This window comes from Ziziphus jujuba, chromosome 5 (genome assembly GCF_031755915.1).
Source record: "Ziziphus jujuba cultivar Dongzao chromosome 5, ASM3175591v1".
Classification (NCBI taxonomy): Eukaryota; Viridiplantae; Streptophyta; class Magnoliopsida; order Rosales; family Rhamnaceae; genus Ziziphus; species Ziziphus jujuba.
In genome coordinates this window covers 587,445-598,911 of record NC_083383.1, presented here as the reverse complement: position 1 = coordinate 598,911, position 11,467 = coordinate 587,445, and the positions used below count along the sequence as shown (strand labels likewise).

The 11,467-nt window shown below is 37.7% G+C and overlaps 3 protein-coding genes across 3 annotated transcripts; 1 reads left to right on the top strand and 2 right to left on the bottom strand.

The window, feature by feature from the left end:
- Positions 1-175: 175 nt before the first annotated feature.
- LOC107416059 (protein LYK5) lies at positions 176-2,975 on the bottom strand. The gene has a single exon (XM_016024507.4). It carries the CDS (start codon positions 2,381-2,383, stop codon positions 335-337), a length of 2,049 nt encoding a protein of 682 aa, XP_015879993.1. The 5' UTR covers positions 2,384-2,975; the 3' UTR covers positions 176-334.
- A 601-nt stretch (positions 2,976-3,576) lies between these two features.
- LOC107416061 (uncharacterized) lies at positions 3,577-6,990 on the bottom strand. The gene is made up of 9 exons (XM_016024508.4): positions 6,648-6,990; positions 6,179-6,406; positions 5,951-6,072; positions 5,745-5,805; positions 5,383-5,523; positions 4,883-4,990; positions 4,435-4,663; positions 4,085-4,336; positions 3,577-3,964 (listed from the first exon to the last, which is right to left on the bottom strand). Exons 1-9 carry the CDS (start codon positions 6,837-6,839, stop codon positions 3,882-3,884), a joined length of 1,416 nt encoding a protein of 471 aa, XP_015879994.1. The 5' UTR covers positions 6,840-6,990; the 3' UTR covers positions 3,577-3,881.
- Positions 6,991-7,911: 921 nt separating this feature from the next.
- Positions 7,912-10,744, top strand: LOC107416029 (uncharacterized). Its single transcript, XM_016024473.4, has 7 exons — positions 7,912-8,226; positions 8,688-8,748; positions 8,843-8,937; positions 9,017-9,050; positions 9,375-9,429; positions 9,540-9,582; positions 10,350-10,744. Exons 1-7 carry the CDS (start codon positions 8,005-8,007, stop codon positions 10,419-10,421), a joined length of 582 nt encoding a protein of 193 aa, XP_015879959.1. The 5' UTR covers positions 7,912-8,004; the 3' UTR covers positions 10,422-10,744.
- The last annotated feature ends 723 nt before the right edge of the window (positions 10,745-11,467 follow it).

Here is an 11,467-nt window from a genome sequence, read left to right as displayed (position 1 = left end):
TTAGTTTAATATTTACTATATATAAATATATATATATATAATTTCAAAAAATTTAATTTAAACAGGCTGTGACTCACTTTGTATTCTTATTGTATGCCTCAGGGTTCAGACATGGTTTTAAACCTAACCGGTCTTTGGTTGACTGGAATGGATACTTTTAAGTTTGAGAAGAAAGTAAGGAAAGGACAAGTAGCCAAAAGGACTTGTCATTGGTATATACCATAAGCATATGGAAGGGGTATCGTCTAATATGAAGATAATTTATAATTTTACAATAGTTTATTCTTCAAATTACCCATGGGCTTGTAAGGTAGGAGATAGATGGGAAGTATTGTTATGCGTTGGGTTGTGATCTGCCAATGCCATGAGAGCGTTCGAGCTCGTCAGATGGATCCCAGTCCAGTGAAGAGGAGAGGATCTTGGACAAAGTGATGTAAACTTCCGAAATTGCCGGACGAGAATTCATGTGACGGTCGACGCAGCGTTTAGCTAGCTGTGCCAAGGAGAAGGCCAGATCCAAAGGATACTCGTCCTTGAGGGAAGGATCAATGAAGGCTTTGAGTTTGTCCCTCACATTGTCTCCTTGAAGCACCTCAGTTATGGATTCAGACAGCGGCAACTCTTGTTGTCCTTCTCCGCCTCTTCTTGTGGTGGTGGCTTCTCTCCCCGATAACAGCTCCAATATGACAACCCCAAATGCGAAAACATCGAGTTTAGGAGTAATCACTCCATTTTCAATGTACTCGGGAGCCATGTACCCATGAGTGCCAACGACATGCCGGGTGAGTTGGAAATTAGGCCCATCATCTTCCTCTTGCTTATCATCCTCTACCTCCAGTGTTCTTGCCAACCCAAAATTGGAGACCTTGGCTCTGAAGCTGCCATCCAAAAGTATGTTGCTGGTGTTCAAGTTCTTGTGAATGTGGGGAGGGTTAGTAAAGTGGTGGAGGTAATTCAAGGCATCAGCCACGTCGTGAGCGATCTGAACTCGATGCTTCCACGAGAGGTGATGGCATTTGGTGGGTTGAAGCCAATCTCCTACGGACCCATTCTCCGCGTACTCGTATACAAGATAGGTGTTTCCCCCGTGTACGCAGAAACCAGATAGCCTGATGATGTTGGAGTGGTTGATCCTCTTCAATATGTTGATCTCACTGGACACGTCCCCTTTCATCATCTTCACGGCAGCAGCATCTCCCATGAACACTCCCTTGTACACGGAGCCTCTGATCTTGTTGGTTTCGCTGAAGGAGTCAGTTGCCATTTGCAGGTCGCTGTAGTTGTAGACGCTTATGGATTCTATCGCATGTCGAACACCGTGGGACACCGATTTTGTTCCCCTGAAATCTTCTTCTTCTTCTTCTTCTTTTTCTTCTTGTGGCAGCAGCAGCAGCTTGGGCGGTGGGGGTGAGGGTAGTGGTGATGCTGCCTTGGGCTTCTGCATATGCTGCTGCTTGGGCTTGTGACGACGTCGGGTACAGAAGAGGAAGGCGGAGAGGGCAAGGAGAAGCAACAGCAAAGCAGAGCCAATCCCAACTCCCACGAAAACCCACTTGTTATTGCTGCTCTTGGAGGAGGAGCTGTGGGATTGAGGAGGCGGCGCCGATGCCAATGGCGGTGGCGCTGGCGAAGAAAGCTGGGCTGCGGAAGGTTGGGAGTGGAGGGGAATGAGAAGGGGCGTGAAAGGGAAGATGATGTCGGAGGAAGAGAGGCGATTGGCGTTCCAAATGGCTTGGGGGTCGACGCGGAAACGGTCGGCAATGGAAGGAATGTCGTCTTTCCAGGTGACGAGATAGGTGAGGAGAAAGTTGTAGGCAGACCGAGTCTGGTTGAGGGTGGGGCAGGCACATCTGAGAGGCACCAGAATTTGATTACCCACGAGGAGGTTCCGATCACCGTAGCCATTTTGGGACATGAGAGCTTGACAGGTGGTGAGTCCCTGATAGGTGTTGTTGGCAAGGCTGAAGTAGGTCTCGGACTGGATCTTCAACACGTAGGAGGCGTTATGCTGGTAGAAAGAGGAAGAGCATGAGCAGTTGATTGGGATGAGGATCAGGCTGTTGTTTGGGAAGGTGTCCACGTCCGACACGTTGTTGGCTTCTGCGATCTGTGACGGTTGCGAGTTTAAGAGGTAACCGATGGACGTTGGCGTGTTGTATGGCGGCTGCGATCGAAATGTCAGGTACGACGGGCATGTCGAATCCACCCCGTTGCACACGTTCCCGTCCGTGCTGTTGAAGTGGTTGTAGCAATCCAGCTGGTGGTTGTCCACGTAGCTCTGCTGCCCTTCCACTCTCACCGCCATCAACGCCAACGCCGACGCCGCTATCAACCGCCACCACCACCACCACCCTACAGTCCGATTTCTCACGGTGGTCTCCATTGCTAATCGTCAGAGCTTGTTTCTTTTTTTTTATCCTTCTTTCTTCATATTTAATTTGATTTTATTCAACACCAACCAACCAACCAACCCAAAATTTTTCCACATTTATCACCAAAAAAAAAACAAAAAAACCCGAAAATTTTCCACTGACACAGGCAGACCCTCCCAGAGTGAGTGTGGTGGGGGACCGTAGGAGAAGAGAGAAGCTTCGGGTCTTGGTCAAGAGGCTTTGCCTCTGTTCCAAATTCCAATTTCATACCAGTCTACTACGTCAAAAGTCTTTCTCACAGGTTACAACACGGCGTGGCCATTTGAATTTTGATTCTTATGGGTCATGGGCCCCTCACCTGTCCTTTTCTTTACGACAAACTATTGCTGCAACTGCAAAGCAGCACAAGTCAACCGACTATTTCTTTCTTTCTTGGGTTTTTACTCTTTGCCCTTCCCACGGCCACGCCATACAGCACAAACGCACCTCTTTCTTCCTCTCTTATTATTATTTCAAAACAATATATCATTTCCTTTTGTCTGTTTCTATTTCTGCAATTAATATATCATTGCCTATTTATTTAAAAAAAAAAAGAAAAAAGACCCCCTTAATTAATAATATCTTCTAATTTTAGGTTTAATACAATATTACCACTCAAAACTATTCTTGACAAGACTAATCAATATCTTGCCCTACCTATTTATTCAAAATTTTCTTTTATTTTTTAGTAAAGATAATTCTATAAGTATTAATAAGCGCGTAATTCATTTATGTTTTCCAGTGTTACATCACTTCGTAATATTATAATCTTTAACCAAAAAAAGAGAAAAAAGAAAATTACCATTTCATCCTACGCGCGTCTGATTCCCCACGCCACACGGCTTGTGTCAACTGTTAAAAGGCTCATTTTACTTCTTTGGCAAATGTATATAAATATATATTATTCCTAATCTTGGGAAGGGTTGCTGCTGCCCTAACCTACAACAGAGGTCTCCTTGGTGTTTGTCCCCATTAGAGCAATTTTCCATTGCTTTTATCATGAGGAGGTAGTCGATCAGAGCATTCTTAGCTGTTTTAAGGAATTGATCCCAGATTAGCATGCTTGTTACTTTTATCTCGTTATGATATGCAGAAATACCTGTAATCAGCGCTCTTAGACTAGCACCTATCTTCCTGGATTATACAAACCACCAAGAAAGCAAGCTTCAAGCAAATAGCAACACCTATTACAATTAAAAACTGCCATGATTTTTTTTCTTTTCGTTGAAATATAAATGGTATGTAACTACTATTTTCTCATTATTTTTTTAACAAAATGAAAAAGGAAAATGGCATCTATATCGCTTGCATGGTCAATACTTGTCCCTTGGTGATTAAAATCTGTGCTGCAACTTGAGTATCTATCATCGCTTGCATGGTCAATCACGCTTGCATTTTTGGAAGCATTTCCTAAAGGCTTGGTCATTAAAATCTGTGCTGCAACCTGAGTATCTATCATCGCTTGCATGGTCAATCACGCTTGCATTTTTGGAAGCATTTCCTAAACGCTAACAGAGCTACATAACCGACTCCTACCAAAGCAAGAACCAACACTGCAACACCAAAAAGAAAAAGCACATCATTAAAGACAGTTGCAATCATTTGTTATCTTCTCTACATTTCGTGTGCGATACAACACTTTTGTACAAATCATTGAATGAGAGATAGCATACCAGCAACAGTAGAATAAAACAATACAGCAAGGCGATATCGGACAATCCATGGTAGAGTAACTTCAAGAGAGCAGTTCCTCCCATATTCTTCTGATTTACTGGTGGCAGAGGATTTGACATTCTGTGCTCGTAGTTCCGACAATGGTATAGTTACACCTGTCACAGAGAAGCCATTCATATCTCTGACTTCAATTCTCAACATAACAGGAGTTGCATCCCAGCGAATCTCAATTGCTCCAAAATTTGGTTGGCCTGAAGGCAAAACAAACTTTAAATTCAAAAATTTGACCACCGAATAACACATTCTTGCTCAGATAGTAGATAAATCAAACTGAAGTTGACATGCATACCATAAGTACATGATTTATATCTGCAGTTTCGATTTTTAACTCTAAGAGGAGCCGGAGTCAACCATGCCACAAATCTCACCAAGAAATGTAATGGTGATGGGACTGCCTTCTCAACTGCTTGGGTAAGCCCACTTGAAGTTATGTCATATAGAGGATATCTGGTGGCACAATCATATCGTGTAATTTCTCCAAAATGAACATCTCCACTTATGAAGAAGACCCCATCCCTCTGCACAATAAGAGGAAAGTGAAAACTTGCTAGACAACTAAGCATCATTAACTCTTCATTAGAGGGTTAGAGAGAGAGAGAGAGAGAGAGAGAGTATAAAAACAACGAGGAAGACAGTCCAGCTCTATGCACCTGTTGCTTGTTTCAAGCAACAAGAAGTCCAACTGATTAATGAAAAAAGTTTCATTTCAATTGGAAACTGCATCATGCTCATATTACCTTACTGTTTGCTATCAGTTTGAAAAGGCGATCTCTCTCCTTTGGAAAACGTCCCCAGGACTCCAAATAAAACAATGGGCCAGTGGTTGCTGAAAGATTTGAAATAACCTGAATTATGAGGAAAGCAATTATCTGTAGCATGCCTAAGTAGAACATTGTAAAATCAGCTTCAATACACACATGACTATCAACTTACAGCCACAATGCAAGTCATCCAAAATGGAGTCATGAGGATGGTTATCATAGAATAAAACAAATGAACTCTTTACAGAATTCATCAGAAAATAGATCAAGAATGGTCAAAATCCAGAAGAAAACCAATGAAATCAAAGGCATCAAACCACAAGTATACTAGCATAATTATGCTATCATATTGTAACCATCTTCAATCTATACACATATCAAACGATTAAGTTGTCTTTGGGTTCTTGTACTAAAACATGACTGTGTTAAAAAAATATAAATTCCTTGTGAAATAGCTACATAAATTCATAATATACCTGGATCGAAGACCCAATTATTGTAATAGGCGATGGTGGACCATTCAACTCCTTTTTTAACCATGTCCACTGAAAACTCCCCAAGATACTTCCATCACTACGTAGAGGGTCTCGATGGTACCTAGTATCTAAAAGGATAACCTAATGAAGTTAAACAACCAAAATTAGTACAAGTTATATGGCATGACAAGTCTTCTGAATATACTAGTATCAGTATGTTGCTCGTTTATTGGTTGCACAAAGTACCAGCCATGCTGGTACTGAACTGGTGATTGTTATGCAGCTTCCTTGGAAGTAATTTGCAAATTCTAGTAGGTTTTTGAAAAAGGCCTATTACAAGCTAGCATCCACTTTCATAATACCTTCACTTGTCTACCTATAGGGCCAAACATGTATGATGCATATACTCCTTCTTGCTTGCGCCTACATGTTTGAAGCCATGTAAAGTAATTAAATAACAATAATGAATCATCGAAAAAATATAAATAAATAAATAAAAATAGCCATTGAAAGTGGAATTGTTGCAATATTATGTTAACCAGCATCCAGTGGTCATATATGTATGTACCTTGGACTATGTTGAGGTTCATCTAAGAAATCAAGAAGAAGCCTCTGGTTAGCGGATTTCCTATCAAATTCCTTTCCAGCATCATTGAGGCCGTAATCATGATCATCCCATGTTCCAATTACCTAGAAAAGAGCTAAATTCAAATTAGAGTGGTGAGTGAGGTCATAATTTCAATTTAGATTTTAGAAAGAAAGAGTATGCCATGTGGGAACATATATAGAAGCACACCTTAGCAGTGTTTCGAAGATGAGTATACATGGGATTGGACTTAGCTTTATGGTATCTGGAGACCATTTCTTGTTCGGAGGAAGGAATGAATCTAGGAACATTCTTCCAGGGTCCAATCGTCCTTTCCTTTCCAAACACTCTAAAAGGACGCCTGATGTCTCCGTAAATGTTATCACCAAGCCAAATAAATACATGGGGATCAAAGTCGATTATAGCATTCCAGATGGGCTGCATAATATATTCCCAACAACCCCCAACTTTAAATTCAAGCTATATATATCTATCTAATAGAACCCATCACACACACACACACACATACTCACACATATATCCTACTGTAGATGATGATCAGTACAAAAGCCATCACCATAATACCCAGTTATGTGTTAACGAAAAGCGGAAGGCGTATCTAAAATAGTTTTGGAAGAGATAGCCAAAGTTAAAAGTAATATAGAAGAACAAGATGAACCTGAGGGGCGCTTTGGTTAGCGCATGATCCAAAGGCAATCCGAGAAACCACAACGGAATCGTTTTTCTCTTGTGGGCTGTCAAAGCTTATGCCGGTAACGCTGACGGTTACGGCGACTGTGACGATGAGCATCACCCACCATCGCCGCCGCCTCCTCCTCCCTCCCATCGTTCTCTCTCGTATTGATTCCATTTCCTATAACAGGATTGGAAGAACCAACTTTGACATATATAGTTATTGCTGATTTTCATTTTTTTTTCCTGGAATATCATCATGTGTTATGAAATTATCAAAATTCAAAATCCGAAAAATGGAAAATCTAAAACTCCAAAATCGTTGGAATTAATATTAGAATTATATTTTAATTACCCAATCCAAATAAAATAAATGTGCTATAATTTTACCCTTTTTTTTTTTTTTACAAAGTTTTGCAGAACTATTTTTCATTTTACAAATTTAAAAAAAAAAAAATAAAAAATATATCCAGTATCTACATTGGTCAATATATATATATATATATATATATACTTATATAATAAACATATTCATGGATGCGGATAGCAGAGACACTATTCAATTGTCAAACTGGTTCAAACTTTTTAAATAGAAAAAATAACAAATCAAATCAAAAGTAATAAAATTGACTGATAAACTTACTAGAATAATTAAATTTTACAATAACTATTACAACTTAAAAATAAATATTAAGGCTGTAATTATTTTTTATTAATTTGAAAATATGTAATATTACTTTAACAATTTTCTCATCCATCCATCAAATTTAATCTAATCTTGTATTTTATATTAATATTTTTTATTTATATAATCTTGTATTCTATATTAAAAACGAAATGGTAAATAATATCAAATTAAGAAGGAAAGAAAATGAAAGAGTAAATATATGAAAATTTTCAAATTATAAAACAAGTTTATGCCAAAAAAATAAAACTAATAAAATAAATATGCAAAACCTTCCAATTAGGAAAAGTTTGTGGAATTGTCTCAATATATAGATATGAAAATAAGCCTTATTTTTTCAAGTTTATGCCAAAAAATAAAACTAATAAAATAAATATGCAAAACCTTCCAATTGGGAAAAGTTTGTGGAATTGTCTCAATATATAGATATGAAAAATAAGCCTTATTTTTTTTTTCCTTTAAACAAAAAAAAAAAAAAATGGTAAAATTGTAGCCGCAGAGGAAATTAGAAAGCAATGGCACCACAAATACAATCGGGAAGAGATGAAAATTAAAGTATAGCATTTTTATATTTGGGCCCAACCAAGGCTTTAAAAAAAGAAAAAAAGAAAAAAGGAAAAAAAACACAACAACTTGTTTCAAAGTTCTAACGACAGAAATGCAAGTCCAAAGCCCAGCCTCCGTGTGGTCTGCAGCAAAATTTGTTGGGAAAAAGCCTGTTTTGCCTACGGTTCGGGCGAAATCACTGTTCAGCTCTCCTGCCACCACCACCACCACCTCCGAAGACCGTTCGCCAATGGCAGCGTCAGGCCCTAAGTGGGCTCAGAAGACTATTACCCTGCCCCCCCTCAGCCGAGGCTGCCACCTCATCACCCCTAAGGTAAGCATCATCTCTTTTTTTCTTTTTTGTTTGGTTAGATTTCTATCTCATATTTTTATTTTTCCTAGAAAAATTCAATTTTCTGTGGAATTCTGATAGGATTTGCGGTGTATAGGAGGAAGAATGGTTTAGTGGGTTCCATTTATTAATTAATTAATATCAGACGACTTACTTGAAAAAAAAAAAGGAAAACAAATTGCTGGTTTCCTTAATTACAAATTGTAGACAGAATTTGTCCAATTGATTGGATTTTACAAATCAATTTCATCTTGCCTGTTTAAGTGAGTTGTTTTAGCCTCTACCTTATCAGTCCCCTTCCTTCACGACCAGTGAGTGTTAATTTGTTGTGCTAAATAAACATGGTGCGCTGGTCTCTTTAGTAAGGATGTCTAGAATCTTTTGTGTTTTTAGTTACACTACCAGGAAATAGTAATTAATTATGGTTTCTTCATCTTCATCAGATAACCAAGGAAATTGATCAAGACTTGTCAGGATTTAAGTGTGGTCTTGCACATCTCTTCTGTAAGTTATCATCCCAGGCTGAATATACATCAATAGATAAATATTTCCTTTAATTTATAGATGTGTCTTCTGACAAAGATTTTCCATATTTCAGTGCAGCACACAAGTGCTTCTCTTACCATCAATGAGAACTACGACTCTGATGTTCGGGATGATACTGAGACGTTTCTCAACAGGATAGTTCCTGAGGTTAGTTTTTCTTCCTTCTAATCGCACTGCATCTTTTTATATGTCCAAATTTATTTATATGATGTTTGGATGATTTTAGGGAACATCTGCGCCCTGGAAGCATACCCTGGAAGGTTAGTATGAGAATTGTTTGACTGAATTAGGCCGCCGGTTCTGTTTTGATTTTCCGTAGGAATTCTGATTTTTTAAACAGTTATGGTCTAAACACATCACCCCAAGGATTTCCATATGATCTCTTGTTGTAAAATGTAAAACTTCAATTAATGATTTGATGTGCAAGTTGTGTTTGAGATTCTCTCTTCGGAAATTAAAACATCATTATCTGGTCGCTAGATGATCAAGTTATTCCAGCTTTACTATCTTGTATTGTGCATCTTTGCATGAAGTTATCTGTGAGTACTTTTGGATTTGTTGATGCTGAATTGTTTGAATTGCAGGCCCAGATGACATGCCAGCACACATTAAATCATCAATGTTTGGATGTGCACTGACGTGAGATTGTCAATTCATAGTCAGGAGGATTATTTATTTATTTATTTTTTGTAAGTTCTGTTAAAGATTTTTGTCTCATCAATATTTAAATTGTCTTTGTTATTTTGCAGGGTCCCAATTACAAATGGAAAGCTTAACATGGGAACCTGGCAGGTATATCTAACCTAATCATGATATATAGGTCCTGTGGTGCTTTGGAAACTAATGCATTCTCAGTTTCTACGGATGATAAACAAATGATTAGTAGCTAGAAGAGACTGGTCTGAGACTTGGTTTTTGGTTGTTGTTGATTATGGAATAATCAGCAAAAGCTGTACTGAAGCAATAGTCAACTTTTCTATCAACCTTATAAGTTTTGGTGAACTGTTATCTCAAAATTGTTAAAACCTACAAAATTGGAATTTTAGTGTTTGGTAAATAATATTAGTATTTTTATCATTAAAAAATTCTAATTCTAATTCTAGCAAAATCTTGAAAGCTACTTCTGGTTGCTTCTCAAATTCTAACTTTCGTAAGGGGTTGATTATTGGAGAATTTTAGATTTATAAGTTTATCAAATCCTTTTTTCAAAAAAAAAAAAAAAAAAACAAAAGAGCAACCCCAAATATACACTGAGTTTGATTTAGCTAAAGGAAATGACACAGATAAGTAGAATGGCAAATGAAATTGCATCCTTATGATAATGAAGGGAAGCAGAAAAACAAAAGCTACAAAACTATGCCAGAGATATTAACCATATAATGAAGCCAATTATCTACTAGTTCTGGTTTTCTTTTGATCGTAGATTTAAAAGGACAGGCAATGTAGTTCAGTGTGTAATTAACTTTTGATTGATCTTTTAGCAGATGACGTTGAATGCGGGCAACATCTTTCTGTGTAACATGGGTATATAACTTTTTCTTGTTGATGATATGCTTCAGGGAATATGGTTGTGTGAGCATCGTGACTACCCAACAGCGCGCAAAGTTGTGATCACCCTCAATGGAATTTGAGAATTTTAAGATTTGGAGACTGTATGTTTGGCTTTCCTGGAATTTGAGAATTTTAAGATTTGGAGACTATCTGTTTGGCTTTCCTGGGTATGTAGATGTATTTACACCAGTTGGTGTCTGACTTTTGTTGATGCTATGTTTTTGCAATTCCCAACTGGGCGTTTCTAATTTTGGTTACTTGCTACTTTGTGGAAATATTAATTGTACGACAAAGACAAATGTTAAAGAAATGTTCCAGGAAACTTATAAAATATTGAGTTGTTGGCTGCTGATCCTGGTAGAAAAACTTGGACTGACAAGCCGAGCTCTGAACTTTATGGAAAGTTTTCATCCAAATTATTTAACCATCAAAATACCAAGACATCAATCATCCTCTATGAAGTAATTGACAACCTTTTTGAAATTGGTTAGTTTGCCATCTTGCTTGGAAGGTGAAGATGGTGTAAGTTAATGTTGAAATTACTTGGTACTCTCTAAGTTAAGAAGCTTACTCAAAGTCCAACGAAGTTTAGTGAGATGGGAAGAGAAAAATATATACGTAAATGTGTAGGCACAACTCGTAAGCGGAAGGTTTTGTTTTGTCCTATACACGAGGACGAGGACGAGGACGAGGAGTTCAGATCGTAAAAACAAGCAGAGTTTGGAAGATTCCTCTTGTAAGCAAAATCTACTCGCCTTCTTTTTGTTTGTTGGATTTTTATTGCTTACGTGCGTATATCTCAAGCCACTCGTTAGTTTCGTTATGAAAAAGGGCCAAAAAAATATATATATATATATATGACACTTTTTGGTTTTGCTGTTGTATTATTTTTATTTTATAAATTAGCCCAAATCTTAAAAGGGTAAAATAAATAATCATAATTTTTGCTGGATTTTTATTGCTTACGTGCGTGTATCTGAAGCCACTCTTTAGTTTCGTTATAAAAAAAATAAAATAAAAGCCACTCTTTAGTTTCCCTGTTGTATTATTTTCATTTTATTTTGTTTTCGAAATTAGCCCTAACCTTAAAAGGGTAAAATAAATAATCATAATTTTTATAAATCCG

Bases quoted from the DNA above. Each gene is read 5' to 3' on its own strand.
- LOC107416029 (XM_016024473.4), top strand. From the start codon at position 8,005: ATGCAAGTCCAAAGCCCAGCCTCCGTGTGGTCTGCAGCAAAATTTGTT. The intron at 8,938-9,016 runs GTTAGTTTTTCT...GGATGATTTTAG, and splicing joins TCAACAGGATAGTTCCTGAG to GGAACATCTGCGCCCTGGAA. The intron at 9,583-10,349 runs GTATATCTAACC...GATATGCTTCAG, and splicing joins TTAACATGGGAACCTGGCAG to GGAATATGGTTGTGTGAGCA.
- LOC107416059 (XM_016024507.4), bottom strand. From the start codon at position 2,383: ATGGAGACCACCGTGAGAAATCGGACTGTAGGGTGGTGGTGGTGGTGG.
- LOC107416061 (XM_016024508.4), bottom strand. From the start codon at position 6,839: ATGGAATCAATACGAGAGAGAACGATGGGAGGGAGGAGGAGGCGGCGG. The intron at 5,806-5,950 runs GTACATACATAT...TCAAACATGTAG, and splicing joins GAACCTCAACATAGTCCAAG to GCGCAAGCAAGAAGGAGTAT. The intron at 4,337-4,434 runs GTATGCATGTCA...TTTTGCCTTCAG, and splicing joins ATATAAATCATGTACTTATG to GCCAACCAAATTTTGGAGCA.